This window comes from Ailuropoda melanoleuca, chromosome 4 (assembly GCF_002007445.2).
Source record: "Ailuropoda melanoleuca isolate Jingjing chromosome 4, ASM200744v2, whole genome shotgun sequence".
In the NCBI taxonomy this organism is placed as follows: domain Eukaryota; kingdom Metazoa; phylum Chordata; class Mammalia; order Carnivora; family Ursidae; genus Ailuropoda; species Ailuropoda melanoleuca.
In genome coordinates this window covers 124663829-124682250 of record NC_048221.1, presented here as the reverse complement: position 1 = coordinate 124682250, position 18422 = coordinate 124663829, and the positions used below count along the sequence as shown (strand labels likewise).

The following is an 18422-nucleotide window of genomic DNA, read 5'->3' as shown; positions in this document are numbered from 1 at the left end:
GGCTTCTAGTTAGGGAATGAATAAGTCATGGGAATAAAAAGAAAAGCATATGGAATACAGTCAAAGGTACTGTAACAGCGTTGTGTGGGGACAGATGGTAGCTACGCTGTGGTGAGCACCGCATAACACAGAGTTGTAGAACCACTATGCTGCATACATGAAACAAATTTAACACCGTGTATCAACTATACTTCAATTAAGAAAAAAAAAAAGATGTGGGGCGCCTGGGTGGCTCAGTCAGTTAAGTATTCGATTCTTGATTTCAGCTCAGGTCATGATCTCAGGGTCGTGAGATCGAGCCCCACGGCAGGCTTTGTGCTCAGCAGGGAGTCTGCTTGAGATTCTCTCCCTGTCCCTCTCCCCCTGCCCCTCCCCACACTCACAGCTTGTGCTCTCTCTTTCTCTCTAAAATAAATAAATTTTTTTTAAAAAAGTGAAAAAAAAAGAAACACCCACTATCATCATTTCTATTGTACTTTGGGTCCTAACCAGTATAAATAAGCAGTAATTACCCATGTGCGTTTCAGAAATGAAGAAATATAACTGTTATTATTCAGAAATGACAAAATTCTACACATAGAAAATCAGATTTTCCAGATAAATTACTAAAATTGATATTTAAGTCTAGAATGATTGCTAGATACAAGTCAAGATATAAAAGTCACTGTATTTCTATTAGTAACAAAAAATGAAATTTTAAAATACTATTTATAATAGTAGTATAAATCATCAAAGATTTAGGAATAAATCCAATGGAGGAAGTACAACATCTCTACCCAAAAACAAACAAAACAAAACAAAACTATAAATAACTGGCAGAAATTAAAGACCTAAATAAACGGAGGGATACACCACGTTCACAGGAGGTAATCCCAATACTGGAAATATGTCAATTCCCCTCAACCTACAGATTCAGTGCAGTCCCAACAAAATGCCACAGGGCTCCACATTAAAAGGATAAATTTTACCATCCTAAATTATTAAATTATACTTAAAATAAAAGGAAAAGGAAAAAAAAATCCCAGCAGAGTTCTTTGTTTCATTTTGTTTTTAGTAGAAATTGATAATCAGATTCTAAAATGTCCGAATCTTAAAAAGAAAAACAGAACAAAGTAGGAAGACTTGCTCTGATATTCAGGCTTAGCATAAAGCGGGGCACCTAGGTGGCTCAGTTAGTTAAGCATCTGACTCTTGATACTGGCTCAGGTCATGATCTCAGAGTTGGAACTGAGTCCTGAGCTGGGCTCCCTGCCTCGCACAGCTGAGATTCTCTCTCTCCCTCTCTGCCCCAAGCCCCCCTTACTCTTGCTCTTTCTCTCTCAAATAAATGAATAAATCTTTAAAAAAAAAGACATTATAAAAAGCTATAATAGTGGTTATTGGTAGGACAGACAGACCAGCAGAAGACAAGAGCCCAGAAGCAGGTCCTCTCATATATCGAAATGGCTATGAACATTCTTCCATATTTTTCCTAATGAGTATGAGGAAAGATTTAATGGCAGGGAAGAAAAAAAGGATGGTTTTTTTCAATAAACAGTGTAGAGACAATGGAACATACATGTGGACAAAACTGAAATTTTACTCCTACTTAAACTGTACACCCACAAAAAAAAATTTCAGTCTGATTAAAGAATCATATGTGACAAAATAAAACTTCTAGAACAATGCTTCTTTTACTGTACATTACTAATGCCAATAGCCTGGTTTCAGACTCTCAACACTCCACACATAGACTACTATTTCCCAAGAATAATTACAGGAAGAATTATTAAAATGGTAGTTGCTCTGACAGCGGTTTTTAAACTTTTTTACCACAACCCACAGAAACATATTTAAATCAACACACACACACACACACACACACACACACACACTCCTTCTAGATATATAAAAAACAAGTTTCACAAAATACTTTTAGACTTGCCACATAATTTGTGCTCTGATTTTCTTTTCTTTCTTTCTTTCTTTTTTTTTTTTTGGTCTATTACTTGTTTTAAATTCTGGCTACAGCTGTTCAAAATGATTTCGTGAGCCATTAATGGGTCGTAACCCATAATTTGAAAAACAATGTTTTAGGAAACCAGAGACTTCAGTCTAGGATGGCATGGTAAACTCTCTGAAGAGAATTTTACGCTAAGATTTTTGAATAACACTTAAAGTAGGGTAGAAGTGTTTAGATGTAAACTGACTTACCCAACATAGTAAATGCCAAAACCAGGACTAAAACTCAGGTTTTTCCAATTCTAAAGCCCAATGTTCTTTCCATTATACAAAATAGTTCTTCATTAATACAGACACACACACAGGAAAAAAGTACAAGGATTCTGTCGTAAGTTAGTTTATCTTCATGGAAATTAAGAGAAAAAAGATTTTATATGCCTGTAGTCTGTGTGTGTGTGTGTGTGTGTGTGTGTGTGTGTGTGTGTGTATACATAGACACATATATATTTTATTTACTTATTTTATAAGTAGCAATTCTCACACTGATTATAGAAAAGGCTGATTCAAGTTACATTTATTTTAATCAAGAAAATTAACTTATTACACCTCTATCAAAATATTAATGTTTTTCTCTTCCAGAAGCTGATTATCGTATTAATTTTGTATAAAAGTTATCATTTAAAACAGGTGAGAAAGAGAAATCAATTCTCTCATTTAAAGTATGTTAATACTATGCCAGCCTCAAAACCAGTTACATTATTGAATTTTGGTAAACATTTTGAGGGACACACAGAGTAAATGACAAGTTCTTTCCATGACAAAGCTTACATTTTAATAAACACTTAAGACAGAAATAATTCAATTAACATTACAATATGACTAAAAGATACTAAAACCTTTTAGTTTATATTACTGAGCACACCATCCAGCTATCACAAAAATTAGCTGAAATGACTTACGGTTGCATCGTTTTTGTACAAATCGTAATTTGCAAGCTGTTCTATAAGTTGATAGTCGTATGACATCAAAATTCTGAGCACCTGAAAAAAGTACAAACAACAGATGTTCAACTGGATATAGCACTGAATTTCTCAATGGTGAGAAGGGACTATTCCACAGCGTGTGTGCAGGCCATACAGCACATGTTGACCAGGCCTCCTTCTGAGAAGACAAAAGGGGTCAGTTGACCAGGCCTTCTTCTGAGAAGACAAAAGGGGTCAGGAAGGGGTAGGCGCACTTTCTACATGACCACTCCATGCCAGCGGTTCTGCCTACGTTATCCTGTCTGCCAACCTGACAAAAACCCCGAGGGAGAACCCTCATAAACTGCAGTGAACCTTTCCTTCTCTTCCACTTCTATGGGAAATACTAGGAAGTCAATGGTGAGTGGCTGGGAAAGGGAAGTCCCATTCCCAACTAACCAAGCAGGAAGAGTACTGATCTGATCGACCAAACTGCAGGACAGTTATTGGGCCATGTTTGCTAGCGGAGAAGTAACTTCAGGAAAAAGTCAGTGCACTGGCACAGAATTCAACTCTCTTCAGACTCTTCCTCCAGTACAGTTAAGTCAGACTTAGGTGCTGCAAAATGAAATCAGGCAACTATCACACGAGTCCTAAGTGAACTAGCTGAGGAAAATGGGAAATCGCACAAGCTCCCGCCCAGTTTGCCAGAAATCTCCACTCTGAAGTTTTACGTGCTAGTCAAGAATCAAGTATCACTGTGTTTTCCTTTGTCATTTTTCTCATACGTTTTCTCATACATTTACCTTCTTCTGAAGCAGTCATCTTTCCTGGTTTCTGTAAGGAAAACCCTCATACACTGCTCTAAGAATAGCCTTCACTTTCTAAATGTAAGTGTCATGTTGATTTCCTGATCAGAAAATATGGTAGTTTAGCACATAAGAAATAGAACAGAAAACCCCCAGTGAAGAAACTAAAATGATTATATTATCCCTTTGGGTATTGTGAACTAGAAAAGATGACTCTTCACTTCATTATCAATCATTTTGAGAATATTTCATTATAAGAAATACACTGAAATGTCACTTTAATACTACTCTCAGATAGTATATTTCAAGCTTATCAAGAAATGGTACAAAGGGTCCTAACCAAACACACAGGCAGAACTCTAGCCACAGGTGGAGAGCCCAGTGAAGCTCCTGGACAGACAGGAGACAACCTAAAAATACTGAGTTCCCAAGAGGTACAGGGAATGGATAAGAAAGGATTAACCCTGGGGTGCCTGGGTGGCATAGCGGTTAAGCGTCTGCCTTCGGCTCAGGGCGTGATCCCGGCGTTATGGGATCGAGCCCCACATCAGGCTCTTCCGCTGTGAGCCTGCTTCTTCCTCTCCCACTCCCCGCTTGTGTTCCCTCTCTCGCTGGCTGTCTCTATCTCTGTCGAATAAATAAATAAAATCTTTTAAAAAAAGAAAAAAGAAAGGATTAACCCTTCTTTCTCTGTTATGGCTCTCCTCATTCATGAGAATAGGGTATCAGCTTCTATAGTATAACCAAATCCCAAGAAAAGCAAAGAGTCAAATGGAAGGGTTTTATTGTATCTGCTTGTATCAGAAGCGTGCATCAGAGTCTCCTAGAGGAGAACCTGGAATCTTCATTCCAGAGAGTCCTATAATCAAGGTAGGTTTGGGAAACACGTAACTAACTACTCAACTCAGCTACAAGGTCTGGCTCATGCAACTCTCAAATTTTACCTCACACCCAACTCCAATCAGTTCGGGCTACATATAATTACCCAAACATGCCAAGCTCTCTCATCTGAGCCTTTTTAAGTGCTACTTACTGCTCCAGCCCTTTCTTCGTCACATCATTGAACTGACTCAGCCTAGACATCGCTTCTTCCCAGATCCTTTCCTGGACCCCCCGTGCTTGCCCAATCATGGCTCCTACTGCCTTATCATTCCTTATTTCCATTTTCAGGAAAATAGTTTCATGAAGGCAGAGACCATTTTATTGCTGTGTTGTTCATTACTATATCCCCAAAACTAGGACATAATAAAACTAGCACCTGAAATATTTATTGAATGAATAAATAACTGAAAATTAGAAAGTTCTGTATTGTTGGTATAAAAGACTGATCTGCTTTCCCCCAAAAATATACTGAGTAGAGTCAAAATATTACACAAACTGTACAATTTTGGAAAAGCTGACACAAGGACGTGACAAAAGTAGTTCCTTCCCTATATGAACACGTTGATGCATGCAGCCTTCTTCAGACAGAGCACAGGATTCCAACCTGCACTCTAGGGAGACACAGGATTTGGTGGGAGTGCTCAGCACAAGGGCAGAAGGTGTAAGGAAGTAAGCATGTTTTGTTAAAAAGGCATCTAACTAACGAGATGAGGAGGAGAAAGAGAAGAGATAACAAACCTAGTAAATGTAAGGACAGTAACATTTCTGAATTGTCTCAAACCCTTACAACCATTTTTAACAAGCAAAACTTTTCAAGACAATAGAGTCTGAATAAGTAACAAAAATAAACATAAATGACTTCCTTGTTTTTTTTTCTTGTCAGTATGACTAGAAACCCTGGGGACCAGAGATGAAGCCAGAGGTCCCAACAGAGAGGAAGGTACAGACCACAGAATGGCGACTCTTTCAGTGGGTGAAGTAGAAACAAAAGAAAAAAAAAAATCCCACAAAGGGAAACGTTAGGGACACATGACTGGCTCCACCTAGATTTAGATTTAAATTTTAAAACCAGACAAGACAGTGATAATCAAGTAGGTTAGACAAAAGAAAAACTGACCATACGAAAGAATTATAAAGTCTAATTTGTGGAGTTAAAAAGATAATACTAAAAATAGAATATATTTCATAAAGGAGGTGCTCTAAAACTGTCTAATATTCCTGTATTGCTTTGAATAAAGTTATAAACATTGAAAAGCTCTGGACTCCACTTTAATTGATGTTCGAATCTCTAGGGTAGGCACAAAAAGAAGAGAAAAAGAATATGCAACTCACAACCAAGAAGAGGAAAAAGTGGAACGGAAGGAAGGAAGCACAATTCATCTAAGGAAGGCAAGAAAGGAAGAAAAAACAACAGAGAAAGGACACAGTTGAAGCACCAAACAAGATGGAAGAAAAAGTGAAATATAACCATATTCATAAAAAAAGCTAAAGAGGATAAATTCTTCAGTGAAAAAGCAAAGACTGTCAGTCATAAGAGTTGTTAAATAATCCAGTTTACATTACTTACAGGAGATACACATAAAACATAAAGACACAGGGGCGCCTGGGTGGCTCAGTCAGTTAAGCATCTGACTCTTGATTTAGGCTTAGGTTATGATCTTAGATGTTGGGCCCACACCCAGCACAGAATCTGCTTAGGATTCTCTCTCTCCCTCTCCCCTGCCCCTTCACCCACTCACAGCAAAATAAATAAATGAATCTTAAAAAAAAATAAGGATACGGAAAGTTTTTTAAAAGAATGAAAAGATACTGGGGCACCTGGGTGGCTCAGTCGTTAAGCATCTGCCTTCAGCTCAGGGCATGATCCCAGGGACCTAGGATCAAGCCCACATCGGGCTCCCCGCTCAGCGGGAAGCCTGCTTCTTCCTCTCCCCCTCCCCCTGCTTGTGTTCCCTCTCTCACTGGCTGTCTCTCTCTCTGTCAAATAAATAAATAAAATTAAAAAAAAAAAAAGAATGAAAAGATACTGCACAAGGCATACTAACCAAAAGAAAACTGGTACAGCTATATTAATAACAAAAAATATAATTCAGAGCAAAAAGCATCATTAGAAAAAGAGTATACCTACATAATGACAAAACAGTCAATTTCCTAGGTAGACATAATATTTTAGGGGCACCTGGGTGGCACAGCGGTTAAGCGTCTGCCTTCGGCTCAGGGCGTGATCCCGGCGTTATGGGATCGAGCCCCACATCAGGCTCTTCCTCTGTGAGCCTGCTTCTTCCTCTCCCACTCCCCCCACTTGTGTTCCCTCTCTCGCTGGCTGTCTCTATCTCTGTCGAATAAAGAAATTACAAAATCTTTAAAAAAAAAAAAATATTTTAACAGCTGTGCATCTAAGAGCAAAAGCTTCAAATCACTGACAGAACTAAGGGGTAAAAAACTAAAATCCATGATCAAAGTAGAGATTTTTAACAACTTTCAGTAATTAAGCAGTCAAATCGGTAAGGACAAAAAAGGTCTGAATAAAACATGTAACAAGTTGAATCTAAATAATGAAGAAATCACATGTATTATTTTCAAACACACATGGAATATTTACAAAAACATATAACAAAAAATATCACCAAATTCAAAGATTCTAGAACATCCTTCATCCCCTGACCCACATCCCAATTGAGGTAAATATTTTTTAAATTAAAAGTCATTTGTTTGCAAATTTAAAAGGGTACTTCTAAATAATTCCTAACAGAAATTAGAAAACACAGAGAAGTGATCATGAAAATGGCATCTATTGGAACACATAGAGTACAAAAATAGAAAATCACAGGAAAGAAGTTCTTAAGCACTTACATAAGAGAGGAAAAAGCCTGACAATAAATGGCCCGAGTTATGCAACATAAGAGGTTGGAAAAGGGGGCTCCTGGGTGGCTCAGTCGTTAAGCATCTGCCTTCGGCTCAGGGCATGATCCCAGGGTCCTGGGATCAAGCCCCGCATCAGGCTCCCTGCTCGGCGGGAAGCCTGCTTCTCCCTCTCACACTCCCCTTGTTTGTGTTCCCTCTCACTGCCTCTCTGTCAAATATATAAATAAAATCTCTAGAAAAAAAAAAAAGAGATTGGAAAAAGAACAACAGAATCACCTGAAGTAAAAAGAAGAAAGTAATAAACACAATAGTACAAAATAATGAGGCAGAAACAAAGATACATGGAGAGGACCAACAAAGCCAAAGTTCCCTGAAAAGACCAATAAAACTGCCAAATTTTGGAAAAGGAAAAATAAAATCAGAATCTCTGAGCCAGGAGGCCTGGCGCTAAGCATTTTGTAGACTGACCTGTACTTTAGCTCCAGAGTTAAGAACTACTGTTCTAACTACCACCTTTCATTTTTCTTAGTAATTTTATACAAGAATCATAAGCTACCAAGTTACTTCTATGTAATTTATTCCACTCTTCTTTCAATAAATATTTATCAAGCCACTGGGGCTACCAAGATAAACAGATATGATCCTTATTCTCACGGCACTTAGAGTCTACAAGAGAAAATACTAAGCATGGAAAGAATAGTAGGGAATTTAAAGATACTGTCTAAAGACAGAAAGGCTTAAGAATATCATAGAAAGGAATAATAAAGGTCACACAACGTTAAAAATGCAGTCTAACTAAATTATTAAATGATTAGGATAGCTTTCTCGCTATACAGAAAAGTTGCGTCACTGTGACAGAGAACGCATCATATGGCCTGCAAATCCTAAAATATTTACTTTCTGACCCTTTAAGGAAAAGATTGCCAGCCCTAGCACTATATTTACAGACTAAAGCAGAAATATATTCATCTCAAGAGAGGCAGAAAACATCTGATAAAATTCGATACTCATTCATGATTTAAAGACAGTAAGAGTAATAACTCTTCATAAATTAGAACCTAGAAGTAGTTCCTTAACCTGATAAATGACACAAAACCTGCAACAAGTACCATTTTAATAGTGAAATATTACCTCTATCTCCGTTAAAGTCAAAAACAAGACAAGGATGACCCCCCTATTCTTCAATATAGTATCTGAGAGGGCACCTGGCTGGCTCAGTCCGTCGAGCGTCCAACTCTTGATTTTGGCTCTGGTCATGATCTCAAGGTCCTGGGATCGAGCCCCAAGTCAGGCTTCATGCTCAGCAAGGAGTCTGCTTGTCCCTCTCTCTCTGCCCCTCCCCCTGCTCATTCTCTCTCTCTCTCTCTAACAAATAAATAAAATCTTTTTTAAAAATTGCAAAAATAATAGTCAAAACCATCTTTCTTTAAAAATAATATAGTCCCAAAGAATGTACAACATCAAGAAGGAACCCTCATGTAAACTACAATCTCTGGGTGTTACAATCCAACACAGGCCCATCAGTTGTAGCAAATGTACCCTCTGGTGGGGGGTGTGTTAATGGGGGAAGTTGTGCATGTGTGCTCTAGGGACTTGCTGTACCTGCCTCTTACGTTTACTGTGAACCTGAAACTGCTCTAAAAAAGTGAAGTCTTTTTTTTTTTTTTTTTGACAGAGAGAGACAGCCAGTGAGAGAGGGAACACAAGCAGGGGGAGTGGGAGAGGAAAAAGCAGGATCCCAGTGGAGGAATCTGGATGTGGGGCTCGATCCCAGAACGCCAGGATCATGCCCTGAGCTGAAGGCAGACGCTTAACGACTGAGCCACCCAGGCGCCCCTAAAAAAGTGAAGTCTTTAAAAAAAAAAAAATGATGGCTATACCTACATAAGTAAAAATCTATTAATTACCCACCAAGACAAATAAAACAAGGAAAGATCAGTGGATTCAAAATTGCCATAAAATCAACCCAAAACCTAGATGGTAGAACCCTATGATAAGGCTGGCAAGAGATGATTTTTACAGCCACAGAAGGTAATAATGCTGGAGAACGGTAGGGATGTTGGAAAGGAGAGAGTATAGCTTTTAACAGCAGACACTACTGTCACCAGTGCAATTCTTCCCATGAAGAAAGAAGGGAGACGAGAAGCCATACCCACCAAACATCTCCAAAACTGTCCATATCCTTGAGTTTGTTACAGAGACAGGCAATTTGTCCGAGCTCTATGTGTCAGAATGATAACATTCATTAAGCAGCAAACCCAATTCTTCACAGAATGCCCAATTTCTACTCCAAATATCCCTAGCTGTGCTCTCTGGCAGGCTCACGTTTACTTACCAAAGGCACTCCAGGCACCTCTTAGTATCAGGATTTATTGTTCATCTACTAGGTTTCCTTATTTTGTCTGTTTCCCCTCACCAAAATGTAAGCAATATGAGAGAAGTCAGGGACTATGTTCTGTTCTCCCCTTAACCCTATCACCTAGAACACTGCCTGGAACATAGCAGATCTTCAGTAAATGTGTTAAAAAATTAATGGAAAAGATGACCCCTCGGCTGAGCCTTGAATGGTAAGCAGGAACAATTAGGGAGATTCAGGTGGGCCCAACTGCATAAGCAAAGGCACGAAGACACCAAATGCACGATCCAGATGGGAAAGCCAATTCAGTACTGCTGGGAAATGACACACACGGCATGTGATGGGAACTAGGAACCTGAGACCTTAGGGCAAAAGAGACCAGGAGGGCCTTGCCTGGCATGCCCCGGAGCTCAGACTTTCTGGGGAGAATGATGAGGAGCAACTGAAGGGATTTCAGAAGGAAGGAACACAGATTTATGCAGGTCAGCTGCCAGCATCACAGATCACAGATTTCAAAGGGTTGACCATGGAAGAAAGGATCCGAAACAGACTGCTTTAGTTCAGAAAGGTAATAATAAAAATATTAAACACAAGTAACCACATTAAACACAAGTAACCACATTAAATACCTACTATTCTGTGTCAAGCACTCTGCTAATGTCTAAGTGACATTATCTCATTTAATTTTCATAATAATTCCACGAAGTAGATACTACTCCCGTTTTATGGACAAGGAAACTGTAGCACAGAGATTAAGTCAAGTCACCTAAGGTTATACAGCCAAGATCCAAACCCAGGCAGTCTGATGCCAGAGCCTCGGTTCAAAGCCACCAGAGTCTCAGGAACAGAGCAGCAAGACTCCCTTCTGAGGTAAGACTGAGCTGCACTTTGTGATTTCTTTGGAGGTGGAGGGTGAAGTAGAGGGAAGTGACTGCGAGGTGTCTGGCTTGGATGACGAGCAATTACAGACTCAGAACTATAAAACTCCTTCAAGATGCCCAGACTGCACACTGAAGGCCAAAAATGGCTCCTGAAATCTTCAACAAATACTTACCTAGGTTATGCTGGACAGGACAGCATAGATCTCAGTTGAGTCAAACTCTGCCTCCATTACTAAGACTCTAAAGATTTAAAATACCTTGATCTTTATCTATTGATTTTTTTGAAACTTTATCTGCTGATTTCTACCCTGACAGGCAGAATTCTACAAGTACCTCAGGGGCTATCTCAGGCAGGGCTCCTGCCTCCCCTCTTCAACCAAGCAGTACCAACTTTATGACACTCACATGTTAAGGGTCCTTGTAAGATCAGACTTTTTAAAAAGATTATAATGCTTTTTAAAAGATATCACAATCCCTGGTACAGACCAGTAACCCTATTTCATAGCAAAGGAATTTGTGGTCCACCAAGTGTGAGTGCACTCGTCAAAGTCACACAGTCAAGGTCACATAGATAAGTAATCGACAGACTGAAATAATCACTCAAATACTAGGAACTATTCAACTCCTCCTTTCCTTTGTTGAGTTTTACAGAAGACTATAATTTTTTTTTTAAAGATTTTATTGATTTATTCGACAGAGACAGAGACAGCCAGCGGGAGAGGGAACACAAGCAGGGGGAGTGGGAGAGGAAGAAGCAGGCTCACAGCAGAGGAGCCCGACGTGGGGCTCGATCCCACAACACCGGGATCACGCCCTGAGCCAAAGGCAGACGCTTAACCGCTGTGCCACCCAGGCACCCCAGAAGACTATAATTTTTTAACAGAAGATTTAAAACTGTATCATAAAGTAATATACCGAAGCTATATACATTTGTGCTTCTAATTATTCCTATGGCTCAAGTGTTGTCCTCTTAGTCCTCTACACCTTAGAATCTGTTTCTAGTATAAGGTAACTTATATTCAAGTCAACTCAATTATAATATATGCTCTGGCTTGAGGCCCTTCAACTCCACGATTCTCTGACTCCCTTTCTTCCCTTCCTAAGGTTGGGACACGCTAACGTGTGGGGCACCTGGGTGGCTCAGTCGGTTAAGCATCCCCAACTCTTGACTTTAGCTCAGGTTATGATCTCAGGGTCATGAGATGGAGCTCCGGGTCAGGCTCTGGGCTCACCAGGGAGTCTGTGTGAGATTCTCTCACTGTCCCTCTCTCCCTGCCCCTTGGCCCACTTGCACTCTCTCTCTCTTTCTGTCTCTCTCTAAAATAAATAGATAAATCTTAAAAAAAAAAAATGGAACATGCTAATGCTTAAAGCTGTGACTTCATCAGGAAAAAAAAATAAAGGCATCCCCACACACACAAACAAGGAATCAAGAAGCACTCAAGACTCACGCATTTCTATGAACAGCTGCCTCTTCTCTGCCATGGTCTTCCGCTTGTTCCCACTTTCCTCAATCATCCTAAAAACAAAGAAAGATACAATAAACTACTGCAATTTGACAATTCAACCAAGGGCTTATCATTCTGTTATGAAGAGGTACAGGAAACCAAGTTGTATATGCACATTTAAGAGACAATCAGTAAAAATAAAGTGGAACCACTGTCCCTTTATTTACGTGATAGCTTCTAAAATATTACAAAGTCAATAATTAAATGAACTCATACACTTGCTTCCTGAGCTGAAAATACGGGGCCATGTGTTATTTCTAACTTTGATTATTTTCTCTGTGGAGTCCTGGATTAGTTAGAACATGGCTTCCCATATCCCTACTGTTTTACACAGATAAACATGGTACTAAATATAATTTAGAAGATAATTATAATGAAAGGTAAACTAAAGAATATAATAGTTACTAGCTTATATATAAAAAACATAAACAAAATCTTCTATTTTCATATTAAACAATATTGAACAAAGGAAGTATTCATCCCCAAACTCGAAGAATGCCTAGAGATAAATTTTTTATCACATGGTAATAGTGCAGATTGACAGAAGCTATTCCAGTCACTCTGTTAAAACTCTTTCCATGTGTTACCTCATTTAATCCTTCCAACAACCCTAGATACTGGTATCATTATTATTATCCCCATTTTATAGATTACGAAACAGCCTAGAAAAGAATAACTTGCTTGAGGGCAAAACTCAGAAGTGGTAGAGTTAAATCCCACCCTTTCACTAACCTTCTTACATAACTGTTGCTTTTAGATGCATACTGCCGAACTCCACACCTAAAAGGCTAGAAAATAAATAAGCCCACTGCACAGACTCTACTGATGCAAAATCTGTGATAATTTCAGCTGAATTTTGCCTTATTATGTGAAGAAAAAACATCTAGACAAAGAGCATAAGCCAAACAATTTCCCTAAGGAGATTAAACTGTTGTAAATTATGGAGTGATTTACAGAGCACCGTCTCAAATATATTAGAATCACAAATTAAATGATGACTACACAAATTACATATCCATCAAAACAAGATGCCTGGCAAAAGTTTAGTTTTAAATATACCCTAAAGAAAATTTAAAATGTAAATGCATTCCTTAACAGTCTACAATATTTTGATAATTAAGGCCAACCCTTTCCTAAATCATTGATGTATTACCAAGAAGGCTTTAACACATGATGGTTACTTAACAATTAACTCCCAAGAGAAAAAAATTTTAAACAGGAAGAAAGCCAAAAAACAAAGCTACTAGAGAAACAGCAAAATGTAATGAAATCTAGGTCCTAGAGAAAAAAACAAGAGTTGGTACCAGTAGCCTGTAATTACAAAGAAAGAATGATATTTAAAAGTTTAGTACCTCCTCCTCAATCTTGGTCCCTCACTACAAATTTTAAATGCTAACCATAGATTAAAAGATAGTATCATAATATACTTTATAACATACCTCATTTATTATATCCTTCTTCTACTTTTGCTATTTCTCTATACCACTTTTTTTCAAAGTAGAGCCTAAAAATTCCTGGAGATCTCTAAGTTCTTTATGACAATTTTCTAAATTTTATCTTTATTTCCAAATTAAACTTGTAAAATTTAATATAACTATATTCTGGATCATTGGGATATCTACCAAACTACAATGCTAAAACAAAAATATCAACACTCTCTATAAATTTAAGGAAGATCCAAAGTTTTATAATGTTCAGTATGTCCAGGAAATAGTACAAAATTATTTGGCAAACAACCAACCAAGAAAATCTTAACTCACAAGGTAAAAGACAATCAACAGATGCCACTGAAAGATGACACAGACGCTGAGATGGACAGAGACTTTAAAGTGGCAATTAGAAAAATGCTCAAATTAGCAATCACAAACACTCCTGAAACAAGAGTTAAAGTCTTAAGTGTCAGCACAGAAAGAAAAGATATGAAAGGAACCAAATGGAAAGGTTAGAACTGAAATATGCACTCATTGGGGGAGGGGGGACTCACTGGATGGACTCAACAGCAGAATGGAGACTACAGAGGAAAGAGTCCGTAAATTTAAAGACATATCAAGCAGAGATTATCCAATCTGAACAGCAGGAAAAAAAAAAGTGAAAGAGAGATTTCTTTTCCTTTTTCTTTCTTTCTTTCTTTTTTTTTTTTTTAAAGAAATAAAGCCTCAGGGGGGGTGCCTGGGTAGCGCAGTCGTTAAGCGTCTGCCTTCGGCTCAGGGCGTGATCCTGGCATTCCGGGATCGAGTCCCACATCGGGCTCCTCAGCTGGGTGCCTGCTTCTTCCTCTCCCTCTCCCCTACTGTGTTCCCCCTCTCGCTGGCTGTCTCTCTGTCACATAAATAAATAAAATCTTTAAAAAAAAAAAAAAAAGAAAGCAAGCCTCAGGGACTGGGTGGACAAAAATAAAAGATCCAACATTTATCATGTACTCAAAATCCCAGAAGGAGAAAAGAAGGAGTATGGCGATGGCGTGCTAAACAATACATGAAGACCTAATAGCTGAAAACCTACCAAGTTCAGTGAAAGACATACCTATAAATTCAAGAAACTGAGCAAACAAGTTAAACCCAAAGAACCTCATTATAATGGTCACATCATAATCAAATTGCTGAAAGACAAAGAAAAATTCTTGAAAGAAGTCAGAGCAAAAGAACATTTTACGCATAGGAGAGGGATCAGCCGATTTTTTTCTTAAAGGGCCAAACAGTAAATAATTTAGGTTTTGCAGACCACGTGGTCTCTGTCACAACTACTCACCATTGCCACTGCAGCATGAAAGCAGCTACAGACAATATGTAGACAAATGGGTATGGCTTTGTTGAAATTTTATTTCGAAAACAAACAGGCAGTCAACCCACAGAACACAGCCTACCAACTTCTGTTTGGGAAGAATGATGACATGAATTACTGCAGATTTCTTAGCAGAAACTATGGAAGTCAGAAGATGGTGGAGCAATGCTTTTCATTCTATATTGGGAGAATAACCACCTTCAGAAATTAAAGAAAACTGAGAGAATTTGTAGTCAGCAGACATGCTCTAAAATAATTGCTAAGGAAAGTTCTTCAGAAAGGGAAAATAATTACAAAATGCTACAAATGAAGAACAGCAACAGAAAAGATGTTAGAAGAAATAACACCAATTTCACACAGTTGCTACCAGAAAATAAAAAAGAACATCTTCCAATTCATTTTAAAAAGCCAATAATATCCTGATACCCAAAACAGACAAAGACAGTACAAAAACAAATGTCTCTCATGAACATAGATACAAAAACCCTCAACAAGCAAAATCCTCAACAAAATACTATAAATTGAATCAAGCCATATATAAAAGGCTTGCAAGCAGTTGGACTTTATTCCAGGCCATTATGCAAGGCCAATTCAACACCTGAAAATTAATCAATATAATCCAACATATTAACAATCTAATAAAAAAAATGTTTATATCAGATGCAAAAAGAACATCTGACAGGGGCTCCTGGGTGGCACAGCAGTTAAGCGTCTGCCTTCGGCTCAGGGCATGATCCCGGCATTATGGGATCGAGCCCCACATCAGGCTCCTCCGCTATGAGCCTGCTTCTTCCTCTCCCACTCCCCCTGCTTGTGTTCCCTCTCTCGCTGGCTGTCTCTATCTCTGTCGAATAAATAAATAAAATCTTTAAAAAAAAAAAAAAAGAATATTTGACAAAATACAATGTTCATTCCTGATGATAAACTCTCTGCAAACTAGAAATAAAATCTTTCTACACCTAATAAAGGGCACCTACAGAACACTTACAGCTTAGATCACACTTAATGGTAGAAAACTATATGCTTTTCTCCTAAAACTGGGACCAAGACAAGGATGTCCATTCTTACTAATTCTATTAAACATTATATGGGATGTCTTAGCCAGTGAAATAAGATGAAAAATAAAAGGCAAGCAGATTGGAAAGGAAAAAGTAAAATTACTCCTATTTTGCAGACAACATGATGATCTTTGCAGAAATTCCAAATTCTAGGAGCCAAAAAAAGCTCCTAGAACGAAAAAGTGAGTCTGACCCTGTTGCAGGACACTAGGTCAAAACAGAAAAGTCAACCACAGGGGGCGCCTGGGTGGCATAGCGGTTAAGCGTCTGCCTTCGGCTCAGGGCGTGATCCTGGAGTTATGGGATCCCTACATCAGGCTCCTCCGCTATGAGCCTGCTTCCTCCTCTCCCACTCCCCCTGCTTGTGTTCCCTCTCTCGCTGGCTGTCTATCTCTCTGTCGAATAAATAAATAAAAACTTTAAAAAAAAAAAAAAAAAAGAAAAGTCAACCACAGTTCTGTTTACTAACACTGCACAATTAGAAATTGAATACTTTGAAAACAGCATTTACAATATCTCTAACAAAAATAAGATGCTTAGGTATATACTAACAAAATATGTATAGGATTTGTATACTGGAATCACAAAACAGTGATGAAATTTTTAAAAGACCTAAACAAACAGAAAGACATACCATCTAACCACACAGTCTAACCAAAATTCCAGCAGAAATTTTTGTAAATATAGACAATTCTAAATTCTATAAAAATAGGCAAAAGGAATAGACAAGGCAATTTTGAAAAGGGAGGATAAAGATGCAGGATTATAGTAAACTTTATGAATTACTAAAATCCACAGCAATCAAGACAGCACAGTACTGGAAAAGGCCATCTGATTTTTTTTTTTAAGTGCAAAAGAAATTCAGTGAAGAAGGACAGACTTGGTGTTGGAAAAACTCATTATCTATATGACAAAAAGATGAACCTTGCCCTATAGTTCACACCATAAACAAAAAGTAATTTGAGATGGAAGATAACTGTAAATGTAAAGTATAAAAAGTATAAAACTTTTAGAAGAAAACATGGGAGAAAGTCTTCATGGTCTGGTACATCACAGTAAAAGCACAAGCCATTAAAAAAAAAAAGACAAATAGAACATCACCAAAATTAAACAATTTTTCTATATAAGAAACTGGTAAGAAATGAAAAGACAAGTTACACGCGGGACGAAAAATATTTGCAAATCACATGTTAAACACAAGATTTTAATTAAAATATGTATATATATTTAAAAAAAACTCTCAAAACCAAACTAAGGTGGAAGAAAAGCTTGTACTCAACAGTAGTCACAATACTGACATTATTTGTTGACTTAAGAGTATAGAAGACCCTGTTGATATCCTGCCTTTATGCCATCACCCAGTTCAGCTTCTAGTTGCCAGCCTCTGCATTTCCCTGTCTGAGGGCTTTTTCTGCGACTGAAGGCGGCCTTGACATTTGCAGGGCAGTCCGAAGCACCAGGGGCTTAACATCCCTGGAGGAACCCTCCCACTGATGGCAGTTAATATATAAATACTGCAGCTCCTTTACCCAACAAAAGGTGATGTTTTCCACTGGCTTCCAGAGTTCCTCATTGGAATTAAGTCTGCTTACCCACAGTGCCTGATAAGAAAGGCTTTACTGGCTATGTTCTTTTCTCTGTCTCACTTCTCTACTTTACTGGTATCTCCTAGGATAACCTAAAAAAAAAAAAAAAAAAACCCACAAAACAAAACAAAAACAAACTTGTACTTGTCTTTACATCAGCATTTGCTTCTAGGGTAACCCAAAATAAGATAGATTTGATCCTGGTATAACAGGGCTTCCAGACGGATTCTGTAAGTGGATCACTCACCAACCAAATGACAAGGTTCCCAGTGCTGGTAATAAGTGGCTTGGTGAGAACCCCTGGTGGGCTGCTGCCTCAGCATTACTAGCTCCTAGGTGGAGCTAGGACAGGATACAGGTGAAGATGACTGGGTTACGTGATAGCTTTCGCATTTGAGAGATATAAGGGCATCAAGAATTTTAAAGACAATTAAATTGGTTGAGTTTTTGCTACGTAGCACTGATACACAGAAGAAAGAAAATGTCAAAGCCTAAATCTTCTAAGTATCAACTCAAAGCATGGTAGGACAGCCAGAAGACCTCAGAGCAGCATTTTAAGGAACTCTGAGTCCCTACAGCTAGAAGGCAGATTGTGCTAAAAATCAGGCCCGAATTCTGATTATGAAAGTAGGTAAATTATTTAAAAGACTGAATTCACAGTCCAGCCAAGAGTCTCCTGAACCGTCTGGGCCAGAAGAACTGGCTCCCTTGCTCTTGTTTCGAGATGGCACTCTCCTCTGCCTAAAGACCACAAAAAGGCCTCATCCGAGACGCATGCCTCAAAACATGCTGA

General features: G+C 38.4%; 1 protein-coding gene across 8 annotated transcripts in view; it reads right to left on the bottom strand.

Moving 5' to 3' along the window:
- DTNB (dystrobrevin beta) overlaps positions 1 to 18422 on the bottom strand; it is a 251360-nt gene that overhangs the window by 198723 nt on the left and 34215 nt on the right. For all 8 annotated transcript variants that reach the window (XM_034659796.1, XM_034659801.1, XM_034659799.1 and 5 more), the window contains exons 2-3: positions 12148 to 12215; positions 2901 to 2981 (exon numbers count right to left, since the gene is read on the bottom strand). In XM_034659796.1, coding sequence (XP_034515687.1) covers positions 2901 to 2981; positions 12148 to 12214 — 148 coding nt within the window. In that variant the 5' untranslated portion in view covers position 12215. The remainder of the gene's footprint in view (positions 1 to 2900; positions 2982 to 12147; positions 12216 to 18422) is intronic.